Here is a 21069-nt window from a genome sequence, read left to right on the forward strand (position 1 = left end):
GCATTTCAGGAGAGAACCGCCGTGCCTGGCCCTAAAAATCAGTAGCATTTCTATATGCCAACAGTGAACAATCTGAAAAAGAAATTTAAAAAGTAATCTCATTTACATACATAAAATTAAATATCTAGGAATTAACCCAAGAAGTGAAAGATCTCTATAATGAAAACTATAAAACACAGATGAATGAAATTGAAAAGGACACCAAAAAAATGGAAAGAGATTCTGTGTCCATGGATTGGAAGAATCAATGTTATTAAAATGTCCATACTACCCAAAGCAATCTGCAGATTCATGCAATCCCTATCAAAATACCAATGACATTCTTCATAGAAATAGAAAAACCAATCCTAAAATTTATATGGAACCACAGAAGAACTAGAATAGCCAAAGCTATCCTTAGCAAAAAGAACAAAACAGGAGGAATCACATTACCTGACTTCAAATTATACTACAGAGCTATGATAACCCAAACAGCATGGTACTGGCATAAAAATAGACACATATGCCAATGGAAAGAAGAGAGAACCCAGAAACAAATACACATACCTACAGTAAACTCATTTTTGACAAAGATGCCAAGAACATACACTGGGAATAGACAGTCTCTTCAATAAATGGTGCTGAGAAAACCGGATATCCACATGAAGAAGAATAAAACTAGACCCCTATCTCTCACCATATACAAAAACAAAAATCAAATCAAAGTGGATTAAATACTTAAATCTAAGACCCCAAACTATGAAACTACTATAGGAAAACATTGGGGAAAATTTCCAGGACACTGGTCTGGGCAAAGATTTCTTGAGCAATACCACACAAGCATAAATAACCAAAGCAAAAATGAATAAATGGGATCATATCCAATTAAAAAGCTTCTGCACAGCAAAGGAAACAATCAACAAAGTGAAGAGACAACCCACAGAATGGGAGAAAATATCTGCAAACTACCCATCTGACAAGACACTAATAACCAGAATATATAAGAAATACATAAGAAGCTCAAACAACTCCATAGGAAAAAAAACTTAATAATTCCATCAAAAAATGTGTAAAATATTTGAATAGACTTTTTTACTTTTTTTTTTTTTTTTTCTTTTTTGAGAGGGAGTCTCACTCTGTTGCCCAGGCTGGAGTGCAGTAGTGCGATCTCAGCTCACCACAACCTCCGCCTCCCGGGTTCAAGTGATTCTCCTGTCCCAGCTTCCTGGGTAGCTGGGATTATAGGCACCCACCACCACACCTGACTAATTTTTGTATTTTTTGTAGAGATAGGGTTTCACCATGTTGGCCAGGTTTTTCTCAAACTCCCAACCTCAAGTGATCTCCCCCTCTCCTCCCAAAGTGCTGGGATTACAGGCGTGAGCCACCACACCCGGCCTGAATAGACATTTCTTAAAAGAAGACATACAAATGCAAATGAATATGAAAAGGTGCTTAACATCACTGATCATCAGAGAAATGTGCATCAAAACTACAATGAGATATCATCTCACCCCAGTTAAAATGGCTTATATCCAAAAGACAGGCAATAGCAAATGCTGGAGAGGATGTGGAGAAAAGGGAACCCTCATACACTGTTAGTGGGAATGTAAATTACTACAGCTACTATGGAGAATAATTTGGAGGTTCCTCAAAAAACTAAAAATAGAGCTACCATATGATCCAGCAATTCCACTGCTGGATATATACCCAAAACAAAAGAAATCAGTCTATCTAAGAGATATCTGTACTCCATGTTTGTAGCAGCACTGTTTACAATAGCCAACACTGGAAGCAACCTAAGTGTCCATCAACAGATGAATGAATTTTAAAAACTGTGGTACCTATACACAATGGAATAGTATTCAGTCATTTAAAAAAAAATGAGATCCTATCATTTGCAACAACATGGATGAAACCAGAGATCATTATTTTAAATGAAATAAGCCAGGCACAGAAAGACAAACATCATATGTTCTCACTTATTTGTGGGATCTAAAAATCAAAACAATTGAACTCATGGATGCAGTGGGTAGAACGATGGTTACCAGAGGCTGGGAAAGGGAGTTGGGACAGGAACGGGGAGATAGGGATAGTTAATGAGTATTAAAAAAACAGAAAGAATGAGTAAGACCTACTATCTGATAGCACAACAGGGTGACTGTAGTCAATAATAATCTAATGGTCCATTTAAATAACTAAAAGAGTGTAACTGGACTGTTTATAACACAAAGGATAAATGCTTGAAGGGATGGATACCCCATTCTCCATAATGTGATTATTATCCATTGCATGCTTGTATCAAAACATCTCATGTACCTCATAAATATATACAACTATAACATATGCACAAAAAGTAACAAAATTTTTTAAACGATTTAACTTCTCTCCCCTAGTCATTTATTTAAATGAGTTTAGACTCATGTACATTTATTTTATAATTTTAGTTATAATCCAATACTACCTTACCTATTTTGTTGCTTTGCATCAATCCAGCTTCGGACGCTGGAAAAGAAAGAAAGTCACTTGTGAGGAAAGACTAAGGGAAGTGAGGGAGCCAGCCACAAAGCCATCCAGCGGAAGAACATTTTAGGTCCCAAGGTGTGACAGCCTGGTGTGTTTAGGGAAAAACAGCAAGGCCAGAGTGACTAGAGAAGAGGGAATGTAAGGGAGAATAGCAGCAAATGAAATGACAGAGGTAACGGTGAGCCGCATCATAGAGCTGTGCAGGCCAAAGAAGGAGCTAGCCCTTACTTTATGTGAGAAGGAACACCAGAGGATATTTCTGAGCACAGGAAGGCATGGTAGAAGGATCACTGGCTGCTGTGTTGAGAAATGACTGCAGGTAATTAGGACAGAAGGAGGGAGACTAGTTAGATGCTACTCAATAATCCAGGTGAGAGATCATGGTGACCATAGGGGTAATGAGAAGTGCTCAAATTCTGGATACATTTTGAAGACAGAGCTGTTGGGATTGGCTGTCAGATAGAATGTGGGGTCTTAGAGAAAGAAAGGGGCCAAAAATGACTGTGAGGATTTTGACCTGAAAAATTAAAGGGATAGAATAGCCATTAACTGAAGTGGGGAAAGTTGCAGGAGCTCAGTTTTAGACATGTTAAATTTAAGATGCCTATCCAAGTAAAGGTGTCTAGTAGGCAGATGGATCTGAAGTTCAGAGGAGTCTAGGTTGGAGACAAAAAACCTAGGAGTCATCAGCATACAGATGAAATGTGAAGCCATCAGACTAGATGAGTCACCAACGCTGTAAGTGTAGACAGAGAAGAGCAGAGGTCCAAGGACTGAGCCTGGGGCATTCTGGCACGTTCTGGCACTGAGAGAAATCAAGACTTTCCTACCTTCTCTTTAATCAGATACAAATGTAGCAAGTTTTTTTTCTCGTCCACTGTGTACCTCGTACTGCTCTGGATCCCCTAATTCTCAGGACTCTCAGAATACAACCTTAATTCTCCCTCACCTTCTCTGTAATTCTCCATCCTCAATCTGTTCTGTGCTGCTGTACACCTGGTCACCATGATAAGACAGTCATTACTGCCACCACCTCTTTGCAAGCTGTTCCTCCCACCTGGAAAACCCTTTATACTCCACCTCATCAAATACCACCTTTTTCAAGCCCAACTTATCTCCTATCTTTTCTCTTCTCTGAAATTTACCTAATTACTCTCTCAGTGGATGAGTTTTTCCACCAAAGCAACCCTAACACTCCAATGACTACCAACGTTGAACCTCTGTAACACTTGATGTCTGTACAATCAGATATTTATCAGTTATTGACCTGTGTGGCTAGCTAACTGTATATAAACTGCGTAAAAATGCTGTAGCTTCCTTGAAGAAGAAAAGCATATCTACCTTTTCTCTTCCCTCCAAAATAGCCTAGAACAAATACCTACCATATAGGAAGTGCTCAATACATTGTGTGTGAATTGCTTCATGTCAGTTCTGTTATTCAATCAGTCACCATGTTCCCTGAGAGTAGAGACCTGTTTTGCATCTCCTCCATTTGATTCTGGGTTAGACACAGGTAGGCAGGCATTCAATAACTGCTTGCTATCAAAGGGGTTGATGACAATGTGAGGTCTCTGGGGACCTTACGATCTTGGCACAAAACAATGAGAATGTGTGTTCTGTTCTCGCTGCCCGATCTCACCTGAACCTAGCTATTTCCTGGACAAAGAAGAATAATCCAGGGACCACATAGAGAAGAAATTCCAGGGCATCTGATGTTAATGCAGAGAGATACTCAAAATCATGGTGTTATCTAAAATGCCTGGAAAAGAGGTTGCTTTCACTGAAATGCTGGGCAAAAAGAATCAGAAAAGACAAGCACTTCTGTGTGAATCCTAAGAACACAGAGAATACATCAAAATAAATACAAGTATATTCACTGACGAATTATTTACAACAGTGAAAAACTGGAAACCATCTAAATGCCCAACCGTAAGAATTAAGTTTAATTTGGTATATTCATACACTTGAATATATTAAAGAACAGCACCTGGAAAATGTTCACTTTATGCCTAAGGCTCACTTTATACCTATGTGCTGGAGGCTCTAACTTTCAACCTCCATTTCTAAAGGGAAAGTATCTGTCTCAAAATAGTCTGTACAGTATGATTGCACTTTTGTGCAAACAACTGGAAGAACACAAGCCATGATGTTAATTTGACATCTGCACAGTAGGATTTGGGTGATTGTGTTGTTGTTGTCTCCCTTTGTGTTTTTCTATGTTTTCCAAGTATTCTGCTTTGAAAACATATTACTTTGTCAGCAGGCAAAAAAAAAAAAAAAAAGAGAAAGTCATTTTAAAAACAAACATATAAGAGCCAAATTCTCAACTATCCAGGCATCTGACTGCTGAAAGTCTCCTACTTCCAATATAAAATGCAAGAATCCTAAGGTCCAGCCCCCTCCTCCCATTCCTTTCCCTCCCATACCATCCAAGACAGAAAACAGGTGAAACTAAGATCAAGAGCTGTTTTTCGTTTGTTTGTTTTTTATCTTTTTCGAGACAGAGTTTTCGCTCTTGTTGCCCAGGCTGGAGTGCAATGGTGTGATCTCGGCTCACCGCAACCTCCACCTCCCAGGTTTAAGCAGTTCTCCTGCCTCAGCCTCCTGAGTAGCTGGGATTACAGGCATGCACCACCACACTTGGCTAATTTTGTATTTTTAGTAGAGATGGGGTTTCTCCGTGTTGGTTAGGCTGGTCTCAAACTCCCAACCTCAGGTGATCCGCCTGCCTCGGCTTCCCAAAGCGCTGGGATTACAGGTGTGAGCCACTGCATCCAGCCGATCAAGAGCTTCTTAAGGGAAAGATTTCTGTCCTTTTGATCTTTGGTCTCCCACCTCAAAATTCTCAGCGCCCTGTGAGGCATTAGGTGCTCAGTAAACAAGAAAGGGAAGGAAGATATAGTGAACTTACAAGGCATAGATACCACTACTGCAATGACATCCCCACCGAAGGTACCCCTCCACCCTATTCTAGGTCTGATCCCTTTGCCTCCTATCTCTGAGCATTGCACAGGCCCACCAAGCAGCTCTTAGAATAAGAGTTCTGATTCTTTGCACCCCAGCAAGTATTCCTCTTTTGCCTTTCCCCCTACTCCTTTCCTTCCTCCCTCTTCTTAAAAGGTGATCTTGCCTTTCGGCTAGTACAATGTGCTGCACTGAACCAGTGTGCCAGTCAGTCTGTGGAGAATCACTGAGAGAATGAATTTGAATAATAAAAGCCAGAACAAGGCGATACCTTGGAGAGAGACTTGGTGTAGTACCTTCAATTTAGAACCTCATTTCAGTGGCTAATGCAGTTGTTGGAGACATTAGCCTAATTTTTGCCAGGAGAGTCCAGCAACACAGCAGTACTAAACATGGGCACAGAGGAACCCTGCTCATCTCAGAGACAAAGTGTGCAGAATGAAATTAGCAGCACTGCACTTCTGGTGCAGAGGAAAGCAAATTCTCACTCCCCTCCCCCAATTCATCACCAATCATCTTTAAAATGAAAAACACAGAAATGTGTGTGGGAGTCAGCACAAGCATGAAGTTCAAGGGAAGCCAGGACCCTGAAGAAGCTCCCAGGAGGCACTTATGGACTACGGGAAAGTTCATTTCAAAGGACATCCAATAAATGCAGCCCTACCACAGATCTTGTCATTGCCAAGCCCTATTTGCTGCAGGCCTGGGAAGGCTCCAGAACCTGCTGGCAGGTCAGTTTGTTGAGGCCAGAAATGGGAAGGAGAGCCCACAAAGGCCAAACTGGAAGAAAGAGGCTCAGCTCTAGACACATCTACACAGACTGGGGTGGAGGTTCCTAAAACAAGGGCTTCCTATTGGCTAGGTTAAAAAGAAGCCACACCTGGTCTGGTCCAGATTTGTCCTAAGTCCCTCCCTGTGTGTCAGCCTCCACGCTGCAGGAGCCAAGCAGCTCAGGACCTTTCGCTCTGCTGTAGCTGTGAGCCTTTAAAGAGGGGAGCATGCGGCTCAGACGTAGCAACAATAATTGTAGGTGACAGACTTGGCAGGGGCCTCCTGGCTCCTCCTAGACCATGCCAACAATGGGTCCAGCGTGGGTCTCCCTGGCTAGCGAGGCTGAAGAAGGCACTCCTTGCTCTGATTCTAATAGGCTGGTAGGCCACAAGTGCTCTCTCTGCCCCTGCTGGTCTCTCATTGCCTTTGATTCCCCAAAGTCCCACTCTGCTCCCTACTCTTACTCAGGGTCCTTTTGTCTCATCTAGAGATGGGTAAAAGGAAGACAAAGTTGAACCAAAGTCTTCATAGCCAAGGATTTTCTGGAACCTAATGCCCCTTTTCCTCTCCTCTCCCCCAGCAGAGGGCAAAGGAAAACCCAACGTTACCAGTAACTCACTTTCAACAGTATCATGGCCTCACTAGCACTAGCCTGGAGGCCTCAATGACCCTGACATATCAACATAATGACAGACACAAGGACACCTGCACATCCAGATCCTTGAGTGGGTTAGTAGGACTGCCAATCTTTTTGTTTGAATTGATTCCCAGGTAGGCTGTGGTTAAGGATTAAGGCTTAAGGCCCAGGCACTCTGCTATGCCCTCACTGTATTTAACGCAGCAGTAGGCACATGGCAAGTACCCAAACACCTCAGAACTTGAACTCTTCCCAAGGGTCTCTCCGTGAAGTCCCAGGAATGTGAGACACTGTCCTCTTTTCCTTACAGATACTAAAGGCCAACCCTAGAGAAGAAGGAAGGGCTGCTCAGAGGAAAAGCGGAAGAAATGAGAGGCTAGACAACCCAGACTCCACCCAAGAGGCACACGCAATGAGGAGAGCAGGACAGGGATAGGGGGGCAGGACTCGCCCTCCATACACACAGCCTGCCTGCCAAAATTTACTGGATGGCAGGAATCCTAGATCTGTGGGTGAGGATTGAGTCATGTTATGAATCTCCTTTTTCTAAGCAGCCTGTGAAAAAACTCCTCCATCTCAGGAAGAGAAGGTGGGGAAGAGGGGGGCGATCTGTGGGGAAGGTGGTGGTCGGCAACTGGAAGCTCAGATTTCATTCTAATGCTACAACAGCCTCCTCAAATTACAAGGGGTCCATTCCAGAAGCAGCTAGGCAGGCCAAGGAGGCTGGACTGTGGCTGTGGATAAAGTCAAAATACCACTGACATGAAACTGTATAATCGCAGTGTTAATAATTTCCCTGGAAGAAACAAATCCTCCTATAACTATAAATCAATTGCAATTGCAGAAATCTATAAAAAAAAAATCAGCTGTTACCAGAAATTCTAAATCCTTGGCACTAGAAGCATAATTAGGGGAGATTCTGAAAGGTGCCCTGAGGCAGGCCATACAAGAACAGAGTAGAAAGGAGTTATATACCCTTAGAAAGCTCATTTAGGGAATGGGCTGTGCATAATGCATGCAGGCCCCAGGAGTGCAGACACTCCCTCCCGGCGGCCTGCTCAGAGGCAGGCTGTGAGCCGCGACACTGGCAGATGGCTGCCCCGGTAGCAATCGTGCACGCTCCAACGGCCGCCTCCTCCGGTCCACCCTTGAGCACAGGCTTATGTTCCCACGAGGGGTGGGGAGCACCAGCAGACATTACCCCCAAAGAATAGTGCCTTTCCCTAGGGAAGGTAAACATTTCCATCAGAAGGCAGAAGCCGGCACAAGGCAATTTCTCTCTGTGCAAGGAAAAGGAGCCACAAACATAAAGTTGCTCAGTCAAAAGAGACAGATGATCTCTGCAAGCGAAGCTGTGCCAAACTGTCTGTAAAGGGTTTGCACATCCATCAGCATAAGTGGCTGTGTAGGGGAGGGGGAGGCAGGAGTAGGGAAGGCCCACTCAGGGTGTAGGACTCTCAGGACTCAGAAGCCCCAGGAGAGGGGAAGCCAGTCATTTTTCTGCTAGGGCTCTAGCCTGAGCAAAGGTGCAGCAAAAGGCTTGATTTCCAGCAGATTCTCTCTCCTCTCTCAATTCTCCCAATCCACACCCAAGGTCTGTCCACTTCAACCTTCTGCATTCACAAGGTTTTGGGGCCGTTGGCTATTCAATCTTGAGCCAGCCACTTCTTCCCACTGGCATCCTCCACCTTTTTAAAGTCACGTGTAACTAAAAGAGAAATGGCAGTTCACTAGTCTTATGCCTAAAATAACCCATAGAAAAATATGGTTTATGAACTCCCCCGTAATACAATACATAATTCAGAGCCTAGCCATTTGTCACAGCATTGAGTAATCCACATACATCCCAAGGGTCTGACAATAAAATTCGTAAATCAATAGCAAAAAGCAGTATACCTTAGCCATTGAGTTAAAATACAAAGAACATTTTTTAGCATTGATTTTTTTAACTTAAAAAATATGGGATTCTGAGTGTAAATGCTTGTAGGGGAGTTGTGTGCTAGAATGAAAGACTCTATACTTTCCAGAACCCCCGATAGCTGACTTCAATGCAAAAATAAAAACTCCAAGACTCACATTCTTCCAATGATAATAATGGCTTTTTTCTACAAACCCTGCTATTAGCATGACAGGGATGGCCACATCAGTCATAAGAAAAGTACATGTACCTTTTACACTTAAGAAAAGCAAGCAAAATATCTGCTTTGTGCAAAAGCAAGGCACTTGGCAGGAAAGAAAATAATAAATTATATATTGCAAAGGCTTGAACTTATTTTTCTTTCCCTGGATGATCAAACAATGAGCGTAGGGGTAGGCATTACAATCCACAAACATACTGCCATACTGATTGGTGCTTAGGTAGTAGGATAAAACAGGCAGAATTTCATTTATATTCCAAAGAACAGAGACAAGTGCCCTGATCACTCACCCCTGCAGAGAGTCCTAATGCCACATGAGTGGCCTCCTCCCCAGTCGCTGTATGGCCCCACTGCAGGATCTGATCTGGGGTGTGTGTCTGCATTGCTATCTGACCAATTATCTGCCTAGAACAGACCTTGCCTGAGGATGCCAGGTGCATCTCAGGTGTGGTACATCTACAGCAGGTGTGCAGGTGCTTAAGAGGCAGGTGTTGGGGTCCCTGAGTAAGAGCCCTCCCTCTGACATGGGAGGCAAGACTGACCTATTATGCTGGGGGCACAGCTATACCCTGGTGAGTTTCTCCTTTACTTAAAACGATCACTTAGACATTATTCTATTTTAGCTTTTCATTTTGAAATAATTTTAGACTTACAGAAAAGTTGCAAAAAAAAAAAAAGAAAAAAAATACAGAGTTCCCGTATACTCTTCACCCAGATTTCCCTGCTATTAACATCTTACAAAACTATAGGACAATTATCGAAACTAAGAAATTAACATGTATACAACAGTAGTAACTAAACTATAGACTTTACTGGGTTTCACCAGTTTTTCCACTAATGTTTTTCTCTTTTGCACAATCTAATCCACTACAATCTAAATACAGGTTATCACACTGTATTTCGTCGTCACGTCTCCTTTGTCTCCTCCAATCTGTGACAGTTCCTCAGTCTTTGTCTTTCGTCACCTGGACATACTTGAAAAGTGCTGGTCAGTTATTCTGCAAACTGTACCTCAATTTGGGTTCATCTGATGTCCACTGATTTTTAATACAATAGAAAAAACAGCAGCTAACATTTACCGAGCTATTACTATGCACCTGGCATTACAGTAAACATTTCATGTTTACCTTATTTACTATTTAAAATAATCCTCAGAAGAATGCATTATTACTACCCCTATTTTACAGAAAGGGATAGTTCATTAATCTTTAGTGTAATTAAGTAACTTGCCCAGCTACTAGCTATAAAAGACAGAGCAGAGGTGTGAACCCAGGTGGACTAACTCTAAAACATTATACTATATGCTATATTCAAGGCACGGCAGCAACAATCGAATGCCAGCATACAACCTGGGCTGAGCTCTTGGCCATTGCCTCTGTGAAGAACATGTCTCACTGAAGAAAGGGCATATAGGCTTTATCTTTCTTCCAAAGGAGACGAAATACTCCACTTGAAGTTCTGCCCATACAACCAGAAGATTTTTTTTCTCTTGACAAGAAGCACCTTCCTGGATTAAGGGTAAAGAAAAGGCCATTGTTCTCCTAAGACCTCACTCTGGACTGGTGCCAGATGGAGGGAAAATAGATGAGCAGGTAGGTGTGCTCAATTCAAGAGAGTTCTATTCCAAAGCCTTTTCAAGCGTATGGAAACAAAGAGGTCACAAAAAGGGAAAAAAGCCCCTGGGATTGCTTTTTTTCCCCACGTTATGCCCAGAAATATCCAATGATGGGCAACACAAATGGACACCTTGTCATTAGTATTAGGATCTTTGGGAAAGCTGAGGTACAAACTATTCATGTGCCACATGGTGTGTGTGTCAAGGGACAGGGCTGTGGGAGGCAGGCTGGGAAGAATTCCAGCTGCACTCCAGGATTTGTTTTTAATGCTTATAACTTTAGATCACTCAGTTCCACAGACTTGATTTTTCCCAAATCCCCTCTCTGGCAACGTTAATGTGTTTCTCCTCTAGTTCTCACTGATCAGCGAAATACGTGGCTAGAAGAATTGGCTTGGAAGTCATTTCTTTGATGCTAGCAGAATTGAGAAAATATTCCCCCAGCTACAGACCCCTCCATCTATTCATCCCTGCCACCTGCCACTCAGCTGCAGGTAGAGGCAGCTAGGAAGGTAAGGTGGAAGAGGTGGCAGGGATGGCAGGGTGTGAAGGAAGGGAAAAGGGAAAGGGGCTGAGAGCATGAAAACAAGGAAAAGAGAAAAAAGAGAGAGTATTGTGTTCAAACGGCCACTTTAGAACAAAGACTCATTGATATGCATCAGCAGTGTCAGATGAAGCCAGCAAATAGGTGAAAAATGTTCAGCATTCCTTAGAACTTTTCTTCTTACTTCTCTTCACCCCACAAAGTACATCCCTCAACTTCAAAACTAAGACGGACTCTTGTAAATGAAACACTTTATCTGGGTGCCTCCATTACTGCCAGCTTTGTAAAAGAGCCTCCCCTTTGAAATCTACTGCTCTATACCTAACTCCAAGGTATCCTCAGCTAGCTACTTTGATCAAATACTGGAAGCTAAAATGCTAACCGTCTTTAGGGAACAATTCCTCCAGCCTCTCCATCTACAATTTAACCCCGTGGGAATCTAAAGCCAGCTAACAGTCCTCAAATCATACTGCACACAGGGCTGCTTACTCCACTGTGTTTAGGGACATCAGAATCAATCCCTAAGATCCAACCTAGAAACCCAAACAGGGCAGCTTGATAATTCTGTGTCTGCTTGAATAATTTCCCCCTCTCAGTGTCAAAGGCCTCCAAAATTCACATTATTTTGTTCCCATGTAAACTTCAAATAAAACTGCTTTCAGATCATGACCCCGCAGATTCCATCTTAAGAAGAAAGGAAATCTGGGAAAAGCAATGGGATCTGAAGCCCCTTTACCAATGGACCACGGGCTCCAAAAGAGACCAAGAGAAAACATAACTACTCCCTTATGGGGTATCTTGAGGACTTAATATATACAAAGCACCTAGCACAAGGGGATGTTAAAAAAAAAAAAGTCAGTTTTCTTCCTTTCCCCACCCAACTGCTAGACTGGAATTCCTGGGTCCTATTTCCCCTCTGTCTTTTTTCTTTTTTTGGTAAGCCCTTCCATTCTAGGATCCCCTCAGTCATTTCTTGGTCATGAGATACTAGACAACCTCCTTATCCTCTAAGAGCCTGAATGACTTGGCCAGGCGCGGTGGCTCACGTCTATAATCCTAGCACTTTGGGAGGACGAGGCTGGCAGATCACGAGGTCAGGAGTTCAAGACCAGCCTGGCCAGCATGGTGAAACCCCGTCTCTACTGAAAATGCAAAAATTAGCCAGGCATGGTGGCCGGTGCCTGTAGTCCTAGCTACTCAGGAGGCTGAGGTAGGAGAATTGCTTGAGACTGGCAGGTGGAGGGTGCAGTGAGCCGAGATCATGCCATTGCACCCCAGCCTGGGTGACAAAGCGAGACTCTGTCTCGGAAAAAAAAAAAAAAAAAAGAAGAGCCTGAATGACTTGACCAAACTGGGAGATGATGGAATAGAGATTAAAAAGATGATGTTTATACAACATTTAGAGGGTTACTGGGGTGAGGAGCAAGGGTCGTTTCTTTTTTCCCCTAAGGAAAAAGAACTTTACAAATATACCATATTACTATTCCTTAAAAACTCACCTCTGCCCAGATAAACTAATTATGGCCATAGGTAATCAAATCCAAAAACTTTTAATCCAAAGAAATGGTTCTCTTCTTCCAAACAGCTGCATTACACAAACCATAAACAGACTGTTCTGGGAATTAAAGAAATTAAACTAAAACTCAATCTTTGTTTGCCCAAATCCACATATTATGGGAAATAAGGCAAAACCAACAACTTATGAGTTTATGAATAATAACAAAACAAAACCCCCACATGAACAGAAATATAATTAGCTTGATTAGCACCCAGGCAACAAAAGGCTCACAGAGCCCCTGCACACAAGGCCGTGCTTCATGTGTGCTCTTGAGAGGCTGCCAAAAGATCAGTGGCTAGTGGGGTGCCACCCCCACCCTGCCCTGTGCACTGCCAGGGCCTCAAAGAGTTCCCTTGATGTTCCCTGTCTTCAGAAGAGGGAAGGTTGGAGCAGGTTCAGAGAAGCTTCCAAAAAGCTCTCCAGAGCTTGCCAGAAACCTGGCTTCACAAAGCCCCACAGGCCAGATGGACAAAAGTCTCCCTCACCATACCCAGAGACAACCCAAGAGTCCCCAGAATGATCCGCCTATCGTCCCTCAGATTCCAACCATCTCACTGTCCACCTATGCACTGCCCAGGGCTTAAATTACTCAAGAAAGTCAACAAACCTCACCCACCACAGTGTCAGGTTGTCAGATGTTAACTGAACCTTTCCTAACACTGGGTGATGCTTAGTTCTGACCTCTTGGTTGTCCAAGAACTTTCCCCATGGTAGTTCTTCCCAACCTTCCATTTCCCAAGCACCCAAATGGGTACTTCTCTTTCATCGCCCAAAGCAGAAGACCACCCTCAGCTTGGCTCAGAAAACTGAAGACATCTAATAGGAGCTTCTTCAATTTCTGTCTATATCCCTACTACCTTTCTGTGTCCCCTTCCAGCTTCTGATTCTAATTTCTCAGTCTCATCACATTTATAAAGCCAAGACTGTCCATCTGCTACCTAAATAACTTTGCCCCATCAGTGATCTCCTCTATGGGATTATAAATCTGTAAACACTGATTCCTTTCCCCTCTGCCTTCCAACATACACAAAACCTCTCTCCATCCAGCTCCAATGACCCCACCTCAGCGAAGCCTTTCCTTCAGTGTCCTCTGCATTCCCAATAAGCCACCTTCCTATAGGGGGTCCTCCATCACTATAAGCCCAGGTGGGCAACCTCTGTCATGCCCACCATGGTATCCCTGGCATCATGCACTATACTTCCAGGAGTTCAACAAATGGAACCCGAAATGAACAAGTTTTCTGATATGGCTATCTCTAACTGAAATTGCCCTTTTAGTTCTCCTCTTCTACTATCAAACTCCTCAAACCCAGGAGTTTACATCATCTTTCTTCATCTCCTCATCTCCCAGCACAGCTCCTGGTTGGATTCTATGACAGACTCATCTGTTACACTTAGTTTCACACCTTTAAATCTACTGGCTTGTCAGTTCTCCTTCTGATCTCCTCCCTCCCCCTCACTGGCCCCCACCGCTGACAGAGTGGATGCCACCCATCCCCGCCACCTCATTTTTCCCTTACACATACCTGTCACTCCAGACAAGCAGATATACTCTCACTTCAGGTCTCTATTCATGTTATCGCCACCAACACCACTATTCATAGTTTGTTCTCTTCTTTACCTAGTGAAGTACTATCTCTAAGTTATAGACCAATTCCTAACTCCAAGGCTCTGACAAAACTAACAGGTTCTGGGAAAGGGCCTCTCATTCAAGCTCTAGGCAAGCCCTTGAGAACTACTCCTAGCCCTGGTTAGTCTTAACCATGGAGATGCCCTGGGTTGTCTTGGCCAGTGGGGTGAGGCCAATATTAGAAAAGGAAAAAATTCAGAGCTACAAAGGTTCTCTGAACTAAAACAAAGTCTGTGGCATGAGGGCTGGGACTATTTTGGCAGCTAGTTTCCATCATCCCCACTTGGGCTAAGTTTTCCATCTCAGCCATTTGGGTGTACCAATCTTTGAGAGCTGAGGCTATGCCACTCTGCTCAGCACTCCTGATTAAACCTCAGAGAGAACAGGTGGATAGAAGCAGAGGAAGGGGAAGATAAGAGCTTCAGGGTGTGCATTAAGCATACAAATGCTTGTTAGAAAGAGGATGGTCAACAGCTGCTCTCCATCACCACCCAAATGCACAGATTGCAAACTGGACCCTGGCCTGTCCCATCCGGGTAATGAAGGCCAAAGCCAGGGCAGAGATGCTTTGGTGCCAGAGCAGAACTCAGCCAGCCGGCTGCAAAATGGCCTCAGTCTTGGCAGTGGCTGCCACGGAGGTTGCAGGCCTTCCTAGCCTGGCCTCCACCTGCTCTCCCAGGGGGCTGTGGGATTTAGCTGCTGAGGGGCAGCGATTAACCATCCTGGGAAGCTAGTGAAGAGACCTCCCTACGTGAGAAATGAGGTCTCTCTGCAATGAAGTGATCTAAACTGTCCTCATGGAGCCTCCTGGGGCCTTCCTGTATTCCAGCCCACCATCTTTTTTTCTCTCCCAGTACAGGATAATTTGAAGCCTCAGAAACTGCTCCTACAGGCCTCAAGAGACCTGGCATCCTGCCATCCTCCAAGTGGTTCTCTCTAACAAGCTTGTATTACCAAGGAGCAAAGGAGATGCTCAGAGTGGAGAATGCTTAACAAAGGCTGGGGAGGTGGAAATTATAGAGGGAGGGACCAGAAGTATAGGTAGAAGAGGAACAAATGAAGTTCTAAGGAAATCCCCAGAAGACTAGAAAGCCCTCAAAGTAAGAAGGGTGGCACTGTGCAGAAAGTAGTAGCACCAAAAGTAAGCTCTGTTGAATACTTCATCCTGAAAAGTTGCCAGAGATAGTAACTCATGTCCAAGAAGCAAGACAGACCACCCCAACATAATCAGGCTGTTTCTTCTATTTGGCCCCTGCCCCACATTTCCAGCACTGTGCTTGAGCCAGGGTGAAACATCATCCAACAAAGACCCCTGGCTATCCCCCTCAAGTCATTACTTTCTTAACAGCAGCTAAGAAGTCCCACTGCCACACTTTGATGAGCCACAGGGGCTTAGGCATGAAGTGTCCTAAACCAACAACCTCACTCCCACCCAATCTCATGGGCCTCACATGTGTGTGCATGTCTGTGTATGAAGGATGGGACAGAAGAGATTATACTCTTGGGGACCATGGGGAATGAGACAACCCATAAGGGAGATCCCTCCAGGATCAGGGAGGGAAGGAGGGAGGGTCACCTGCCTCCCAACCACAGACCTGGGGAGGGGGCAGAACACACTGGGAGCTTTGCCCCTTAGTCTCACCTTCATTCCAACTGTGGTATAATAAAAAATATATGTAGTCTTTGACCCTGGTTCCTGGCTCATTGTTTCTAAAACTCTTGGAATTTTTTGAGCCATAAGAGTGTATTTTGTTATTCCTACCAAACCCCTTTCCAACAATGGGGCTCTTCTACTGATTAGATGACTCTTGGTTGGAGGTTCTAGATAGCTTCAGGATGGAGGCTGGTTGCCAGAAAGACCAACCCAGGATTACAGGGCTGAAACTTCCAGCCCCAACCCCACTCTGACCTCAGGGGAGGGAAGGAGGACTGGAGATTGGGATCAATTATCAACGGCCAATGCTTTAATCAATCATGCCTACATAATAAAACCTCCATAATGGCCCTGAAACAACGGGATTCAGAGAGCTTCCTGAACTCCACTTCAGTATGAGGGTTGGTGGACACACTGAAGTGCTAGGAGGCTCTGCACACCACTCCCTACCCTCACTCCAATATCTTGCCCCGTGCATCTAACTTTTCCATTTGGCTGTTACTGAGTTGCATTTTTATAATAAGCCAATAAACATAAAGTGTTTTCCTGAGAGCCATTCTAGCAAATTATTGTCAAACCTGAGAAGGAGATTGTGAGAATCCCCAGTTTATACCTGGTCAGTCAGAAATATGGGTGGCCCAGGACTTGCAACTGCCATCTGAAATGGAAGCAGTCTTATGGACTTAGCCCTTTAACTTGAGGGATCTGAGACTAATTCCACGTAGACGCTGGCAGATTTGAATTGAGTTGTTGCACACCCACTTGGTGTCAGAGGACTGGAGAACCACACCGCCCCTCCAAAGCTGCAAAGAGCCAAAGGCCCAGCAGAAACAGTGTCACAGAGTCACCCAGACCAGAGTCAGGTGCTCCTTCAGACAGATGTCCAGGGCCTGCAGGAAATCAGACTCCTCTCTTAAATACTTGAAACCAGAGTAGTTGGTCTACTATAAATGAGGTTTTTAAAATTCAATTCCCTCTTATTGCTCGTGCAGATCTGAAATGATCTGACCAGATGGCTGGTGCTCTATAATTCTTGGATTGCTCTCATCAGTTGTTGATGATTTGGATTTTTTTTCTTTTTCTTTTTTTTCCCCCTCATATGAACGTGTTCCTGCACAGGCTTCCTGCGTGCTCACATTGAGTGGGCTCTTTGTGCTAATGCCAATATTTCAGAGACTCTCACAGCCGCCTGGAGTCAGATCAGGTCAATAAGGAGCCCCAGGTCTGCTCCTGGCTGGCTATGCTTCTCTGAGCCCACATGGGACCAACATGCAGCACTGGGTAATGAGCAGAACAAGGGGGCCTCTGCCAGGGCTGCCTCCTTACCTCCACTTCCCCTTCATGTCCCCAAGGAAAGGGAGGTAGCAAAGGTGTATATACATAGATATGTATTTTTAAAAAGACTATGTTGCCAAGGCTGGATGCAGTGGCTATTCACGGATACCAAGGTACCAATGATGCAAACTCCTGGGCTCAAGCAATCCTCCCACCTCAGCCTCCTGAGTAGCTGGGACTACAGTCGTGTGCCACCATGCCCAGAACAAAGGAATATATTTTTAAATGACAACTATAGCCACTTATTGAATATGGCCTATGTGCCAGGTCCTGTGTTGAACATTTTACATATATTAACCTTGTTTCATTCTCACATCATCTCTGTGAAGTAGGTATTATATTTTCATCCCTACCTTCAGATGAGGAAACTAAGGTTCTGAGATTCTAAGCAACCTGAGCAAGGTCACACAGCTCAAAAAGAGAGCTACAGGTGGAGTTGGAGATTCAGCATCATTAAATTTGATGAAGTGCCCCACACAGAACACAGGGTTAAAGAGAGAAGGCTCTGGCCTTGCCATACCATCCTTTATGCCCTCACTGAGCACAAAACACTTCCACCAGGACATCCAAAATACTTTGGTGGCTGTTTTTGTCTTTGTTCTCTGTATCCTTTGTGAGATTATGAGCTGGAGAGAGGGCAGGGGTCATGTCCTTTTTGCTACACAAGAAGATAGTATGGCACAGCGGTTAGGAGCTGGGGCTTAGAGCCAGATAAATCTAGGTTTGAGTCCCAACTCCACCACTTTTTGGTTGTTTGGCTAAGTCATTCCTTCTGAGACTCAGTTGTATCTGTAAAAATGAGGATAGTTATAGCACCTGCCCTCAAAGGATGCCTGGCAGAGTCAGTGCTCAGTCAATGTGAGCTATTACCTATATCTCTGGCTATAGATGATGCCCGGCACAAAGTAGGATCTCAGAAGATGCCCAGGGTGCAGGAGCCCACTGAAGTGTCTGTGACTGGCATTCTGTAATACCAACCGCACAGGTACAAAGTCCTAGTGTTCAGGGGTCCTCAGCCCCAGGACAAATTCCTGAGTTCCCTGCCCAGAACCCACAGGACCTGCCAGCAAACAGCTTTCCTCTGCTTGCTTGTGAACAGCTGATGCTGTATCCACACTCAAATGCTTGCTGTGCCTCCGTAAGGTGAGGTAGATCCCAAAATAAACCAGAAGAAAGAGACAGGAAAATCACTTCTAGGAACAAGCAGCTCCCAGTGAGGATGCTGACAGTAATAACAGGGGCAGGCAGACTTCAGGAGATTCACCTGCAGCTGTTCCAGGACTGACTGGCTGGGGCCCAATTCCTACCTGGACTGCAGGGAAGGCCCACAAAGTCATGAGTTTGTCGCCTGGTGTTCCAGGCAACAGGCAGTCTGGAAATTTGCCTTCAAATGAGCACAGCCAAAACACTCCACGAACTCTAGTTCCCCTCTTGGGAGCCTAAGGATAACAGAGCTGTGGTCCTCCCTGAAGAGTCCTGAGGGGACAGAAGGTACTGAACTGGGGACAATAAGGACAATAACTGTCCATATAAACTTGCCATTTTCTTAAAGTCCACCATCTTCCTGTGCCATGCCACTGACTCTTAGACAGGAAACACTCTGCAAACCCCTTTTGCTTGTGCTTACCCTTGCTCCTTGATCGAAGCCTCTGTTGAAGGAGGGAGGACATTTCATGAACATGCAAGTCTCTTCTTCACATCATAAGTTCCCTTCCCCATGTAAAGTCACAGGGACAGAAGCCTACATGCTCACGTACCCTCACCGGCATCCAGTGATTCCACAATGGGATTGAAGGGATGGCCAAGTGGAGAATTTACCACTGAAAATCGGAACAGATGTGTACAGAGTGATTTCTCCATGTTAGGAAGTAGGCAGAGGGCTTTGCATCTACCATGTCACTCCATACAACAGCCTCTGCAGCAGGCAGGGCAGGACACTTCCCCCATGCCACCAATGGGAAAAATCAAAGAACAGAAAGATTCTGTGACTTGCCCAAGATCCCCTAAGTAGCAAAGCTAGGATTTGAACCCCAAACTGGCTGAATCTAGTCTGTCCTCTTCACCACTAAATTATACCACCTCCCCATTTACCTACCCATCCAGTTCCCAGGACTGGCTACATTCCTTTTAACCTTTAGGTAGATGTGTTGGGAAGCTCCCAGGCAGAATTCAGAATGTGGTAAATTAAGTATCATAATCTGGCTAAAGGCAAGTGCCAGCTATCCACACAGACCCCTGAAAGGTCAGTTTCCTAACAGTATACATAGAAAACATGTCAATCCTTTATTGGGGCCTCCACTGGTCTGACACCATGACACCAGATTCTGAATCACTCCACATCAGATACTGAGGCCAAAACAAGCCTCCCACCTAACCTCCCCTCACCAGTCCTGCTTTTGAGATGCAGTGTGGGCAAAAAATGCTCCTGGGATGGGGCAGGCATGACTGGAATCAGAGTTGCTTTGCCCTCTGAGTTACAGGGCCTCTGTGTTTGGGTGCAACTGCAACACACCCGACCTCTGCCTGCCACCACCCACACCTCCCCAACCTGGCTTCACTTGAGAACTGAGCCCCACTGGTCCTTAAGGACTAAAACCAGAGGCTCTCAGGGATAGGGCGTGGAAGATACAGACTATACATATCTTCCACCTCTTTCTTCTCTTTCCTTCTCTTTCTTCTTTCAGACAACTCCAAAGGAATTTTGTGCAGAACAGTTTAACAGGGACTCTTGAGAAATTCCAAGGCAGAGGGTGATGTCAATGAAACATCAAGTTAACTATAAAAATCAGTGCTCTACTCCAATTCTCTGGGAGTCTCTCAGAGTCCACAGCTCACTCTTGTCACACAAGCTCTGGCTATCCCTCCCCAAGGACACAGAGAGGGGCTCTTTTTAGCCATTAATAGCAGTCCCACTGCCCAGAGGGTTGGGTAAGGGGCCAGGGTCAGAACCATCAACATTGCTCAGTCTGCAACATGAACCAGGATGCTACTGGTTGAAGGGAGCTACTAACTCAACCACAGAAACAGATAGGGTAGGAGTCAAGGCCACAGGACACTGACTTCCATCTGCTCCAGGAACTTGCATGGTTAAAAGTGGTACAAGAAGGCCAGGTGCGGTGGCTCACGTCTGTAATCCTAGGACTTTGGCAGGTTGAGGCAGGTGGATTGCTCAAGCTCAGGAGTTCAAGACTAGCCTGGGCAACATGGCAAAACCCAGTCTCTACAAAAAAATACAAAAATTAGCTGGGTGTGGTGGCTTGAGCCTATAATCCCAGCTACTCTGGAGGCTGAGGTGGGAGGATCACTTGAGCCCAGGAGGCAGAGGTTTCAGTGAGCCGAGAATCGCAACATGGCACTTCAGCCTGGGTGACAGAGCAAGACCCTGTCTCAAAAAAAAATAAAAGTGGTAAAAGCAACACTATATATATAAAATCGTGGATATAGTCCATATCTTCCACGCCCTATCCCTGAGAGCCTCTGGTTTTAGTCCTTAAAGACCAGTGGGGCTCAGTTCTCAAGTGAAGTCACGTTGGGGAGGGGTGGGTGGTGGCAGGCAGAGGTTGGATCTGCTGAACCCAATACCTCTATTCCTAAAAGTTCCCTCTGCTCAATGCCATTAGCTCCCACCTGGCTTCCTTGGTGCTTCATCACTCTTCTGTGGCAGCAACTACCCATGTGCAAACACAGCAGGAGCAATATTGCTACCAGAAAGCTGGCT

General features: G+C 44.7%; 1 protein-coding gene across 6 annotated transcripts in view; it reads right to left on the reverse strand.

The window, feature by feature from the left end:
* SIL1 (SIL1 nucleotide exchange factor) overlaps positions 1 to 21069 on the reverse strand; it is a 239359-nt gene that overhangs the window by 140461 nt on the left and 77829 nt on the right. For 4 of the 6 annotated variants that reach the window (XM_017959934.2, XM_017959933.2, XM_021940208.2 and 1 more), the window contains one exon: positions 2449 to 2484. The exons of the other annotated variants lie outside the window; for them this stretch is intronic. In XM_017959934.2, the coding sequence (XP_017815423.1) occupies positions 2449 to 2484 (36 nt within the window). The remainder of the gene's footprint in view (positions 1 to 2448; positions 2485 to 21069) is intronic. 6 annotated transcript variants of the gene reach the window in all.

Source organism: Papio anubis, chromosome 5, assembly GCF_008728515.1.
Source record: "Papio anubis isolate 15944 chromosome 5, Panubis1.0, whole genome shotgun sequence".
Lineage (NCBI taxonomy): Eukaryota > Metazoa > Chordata > Mammalia > Primates > Cercopithecidae > Papio > Papio anubis.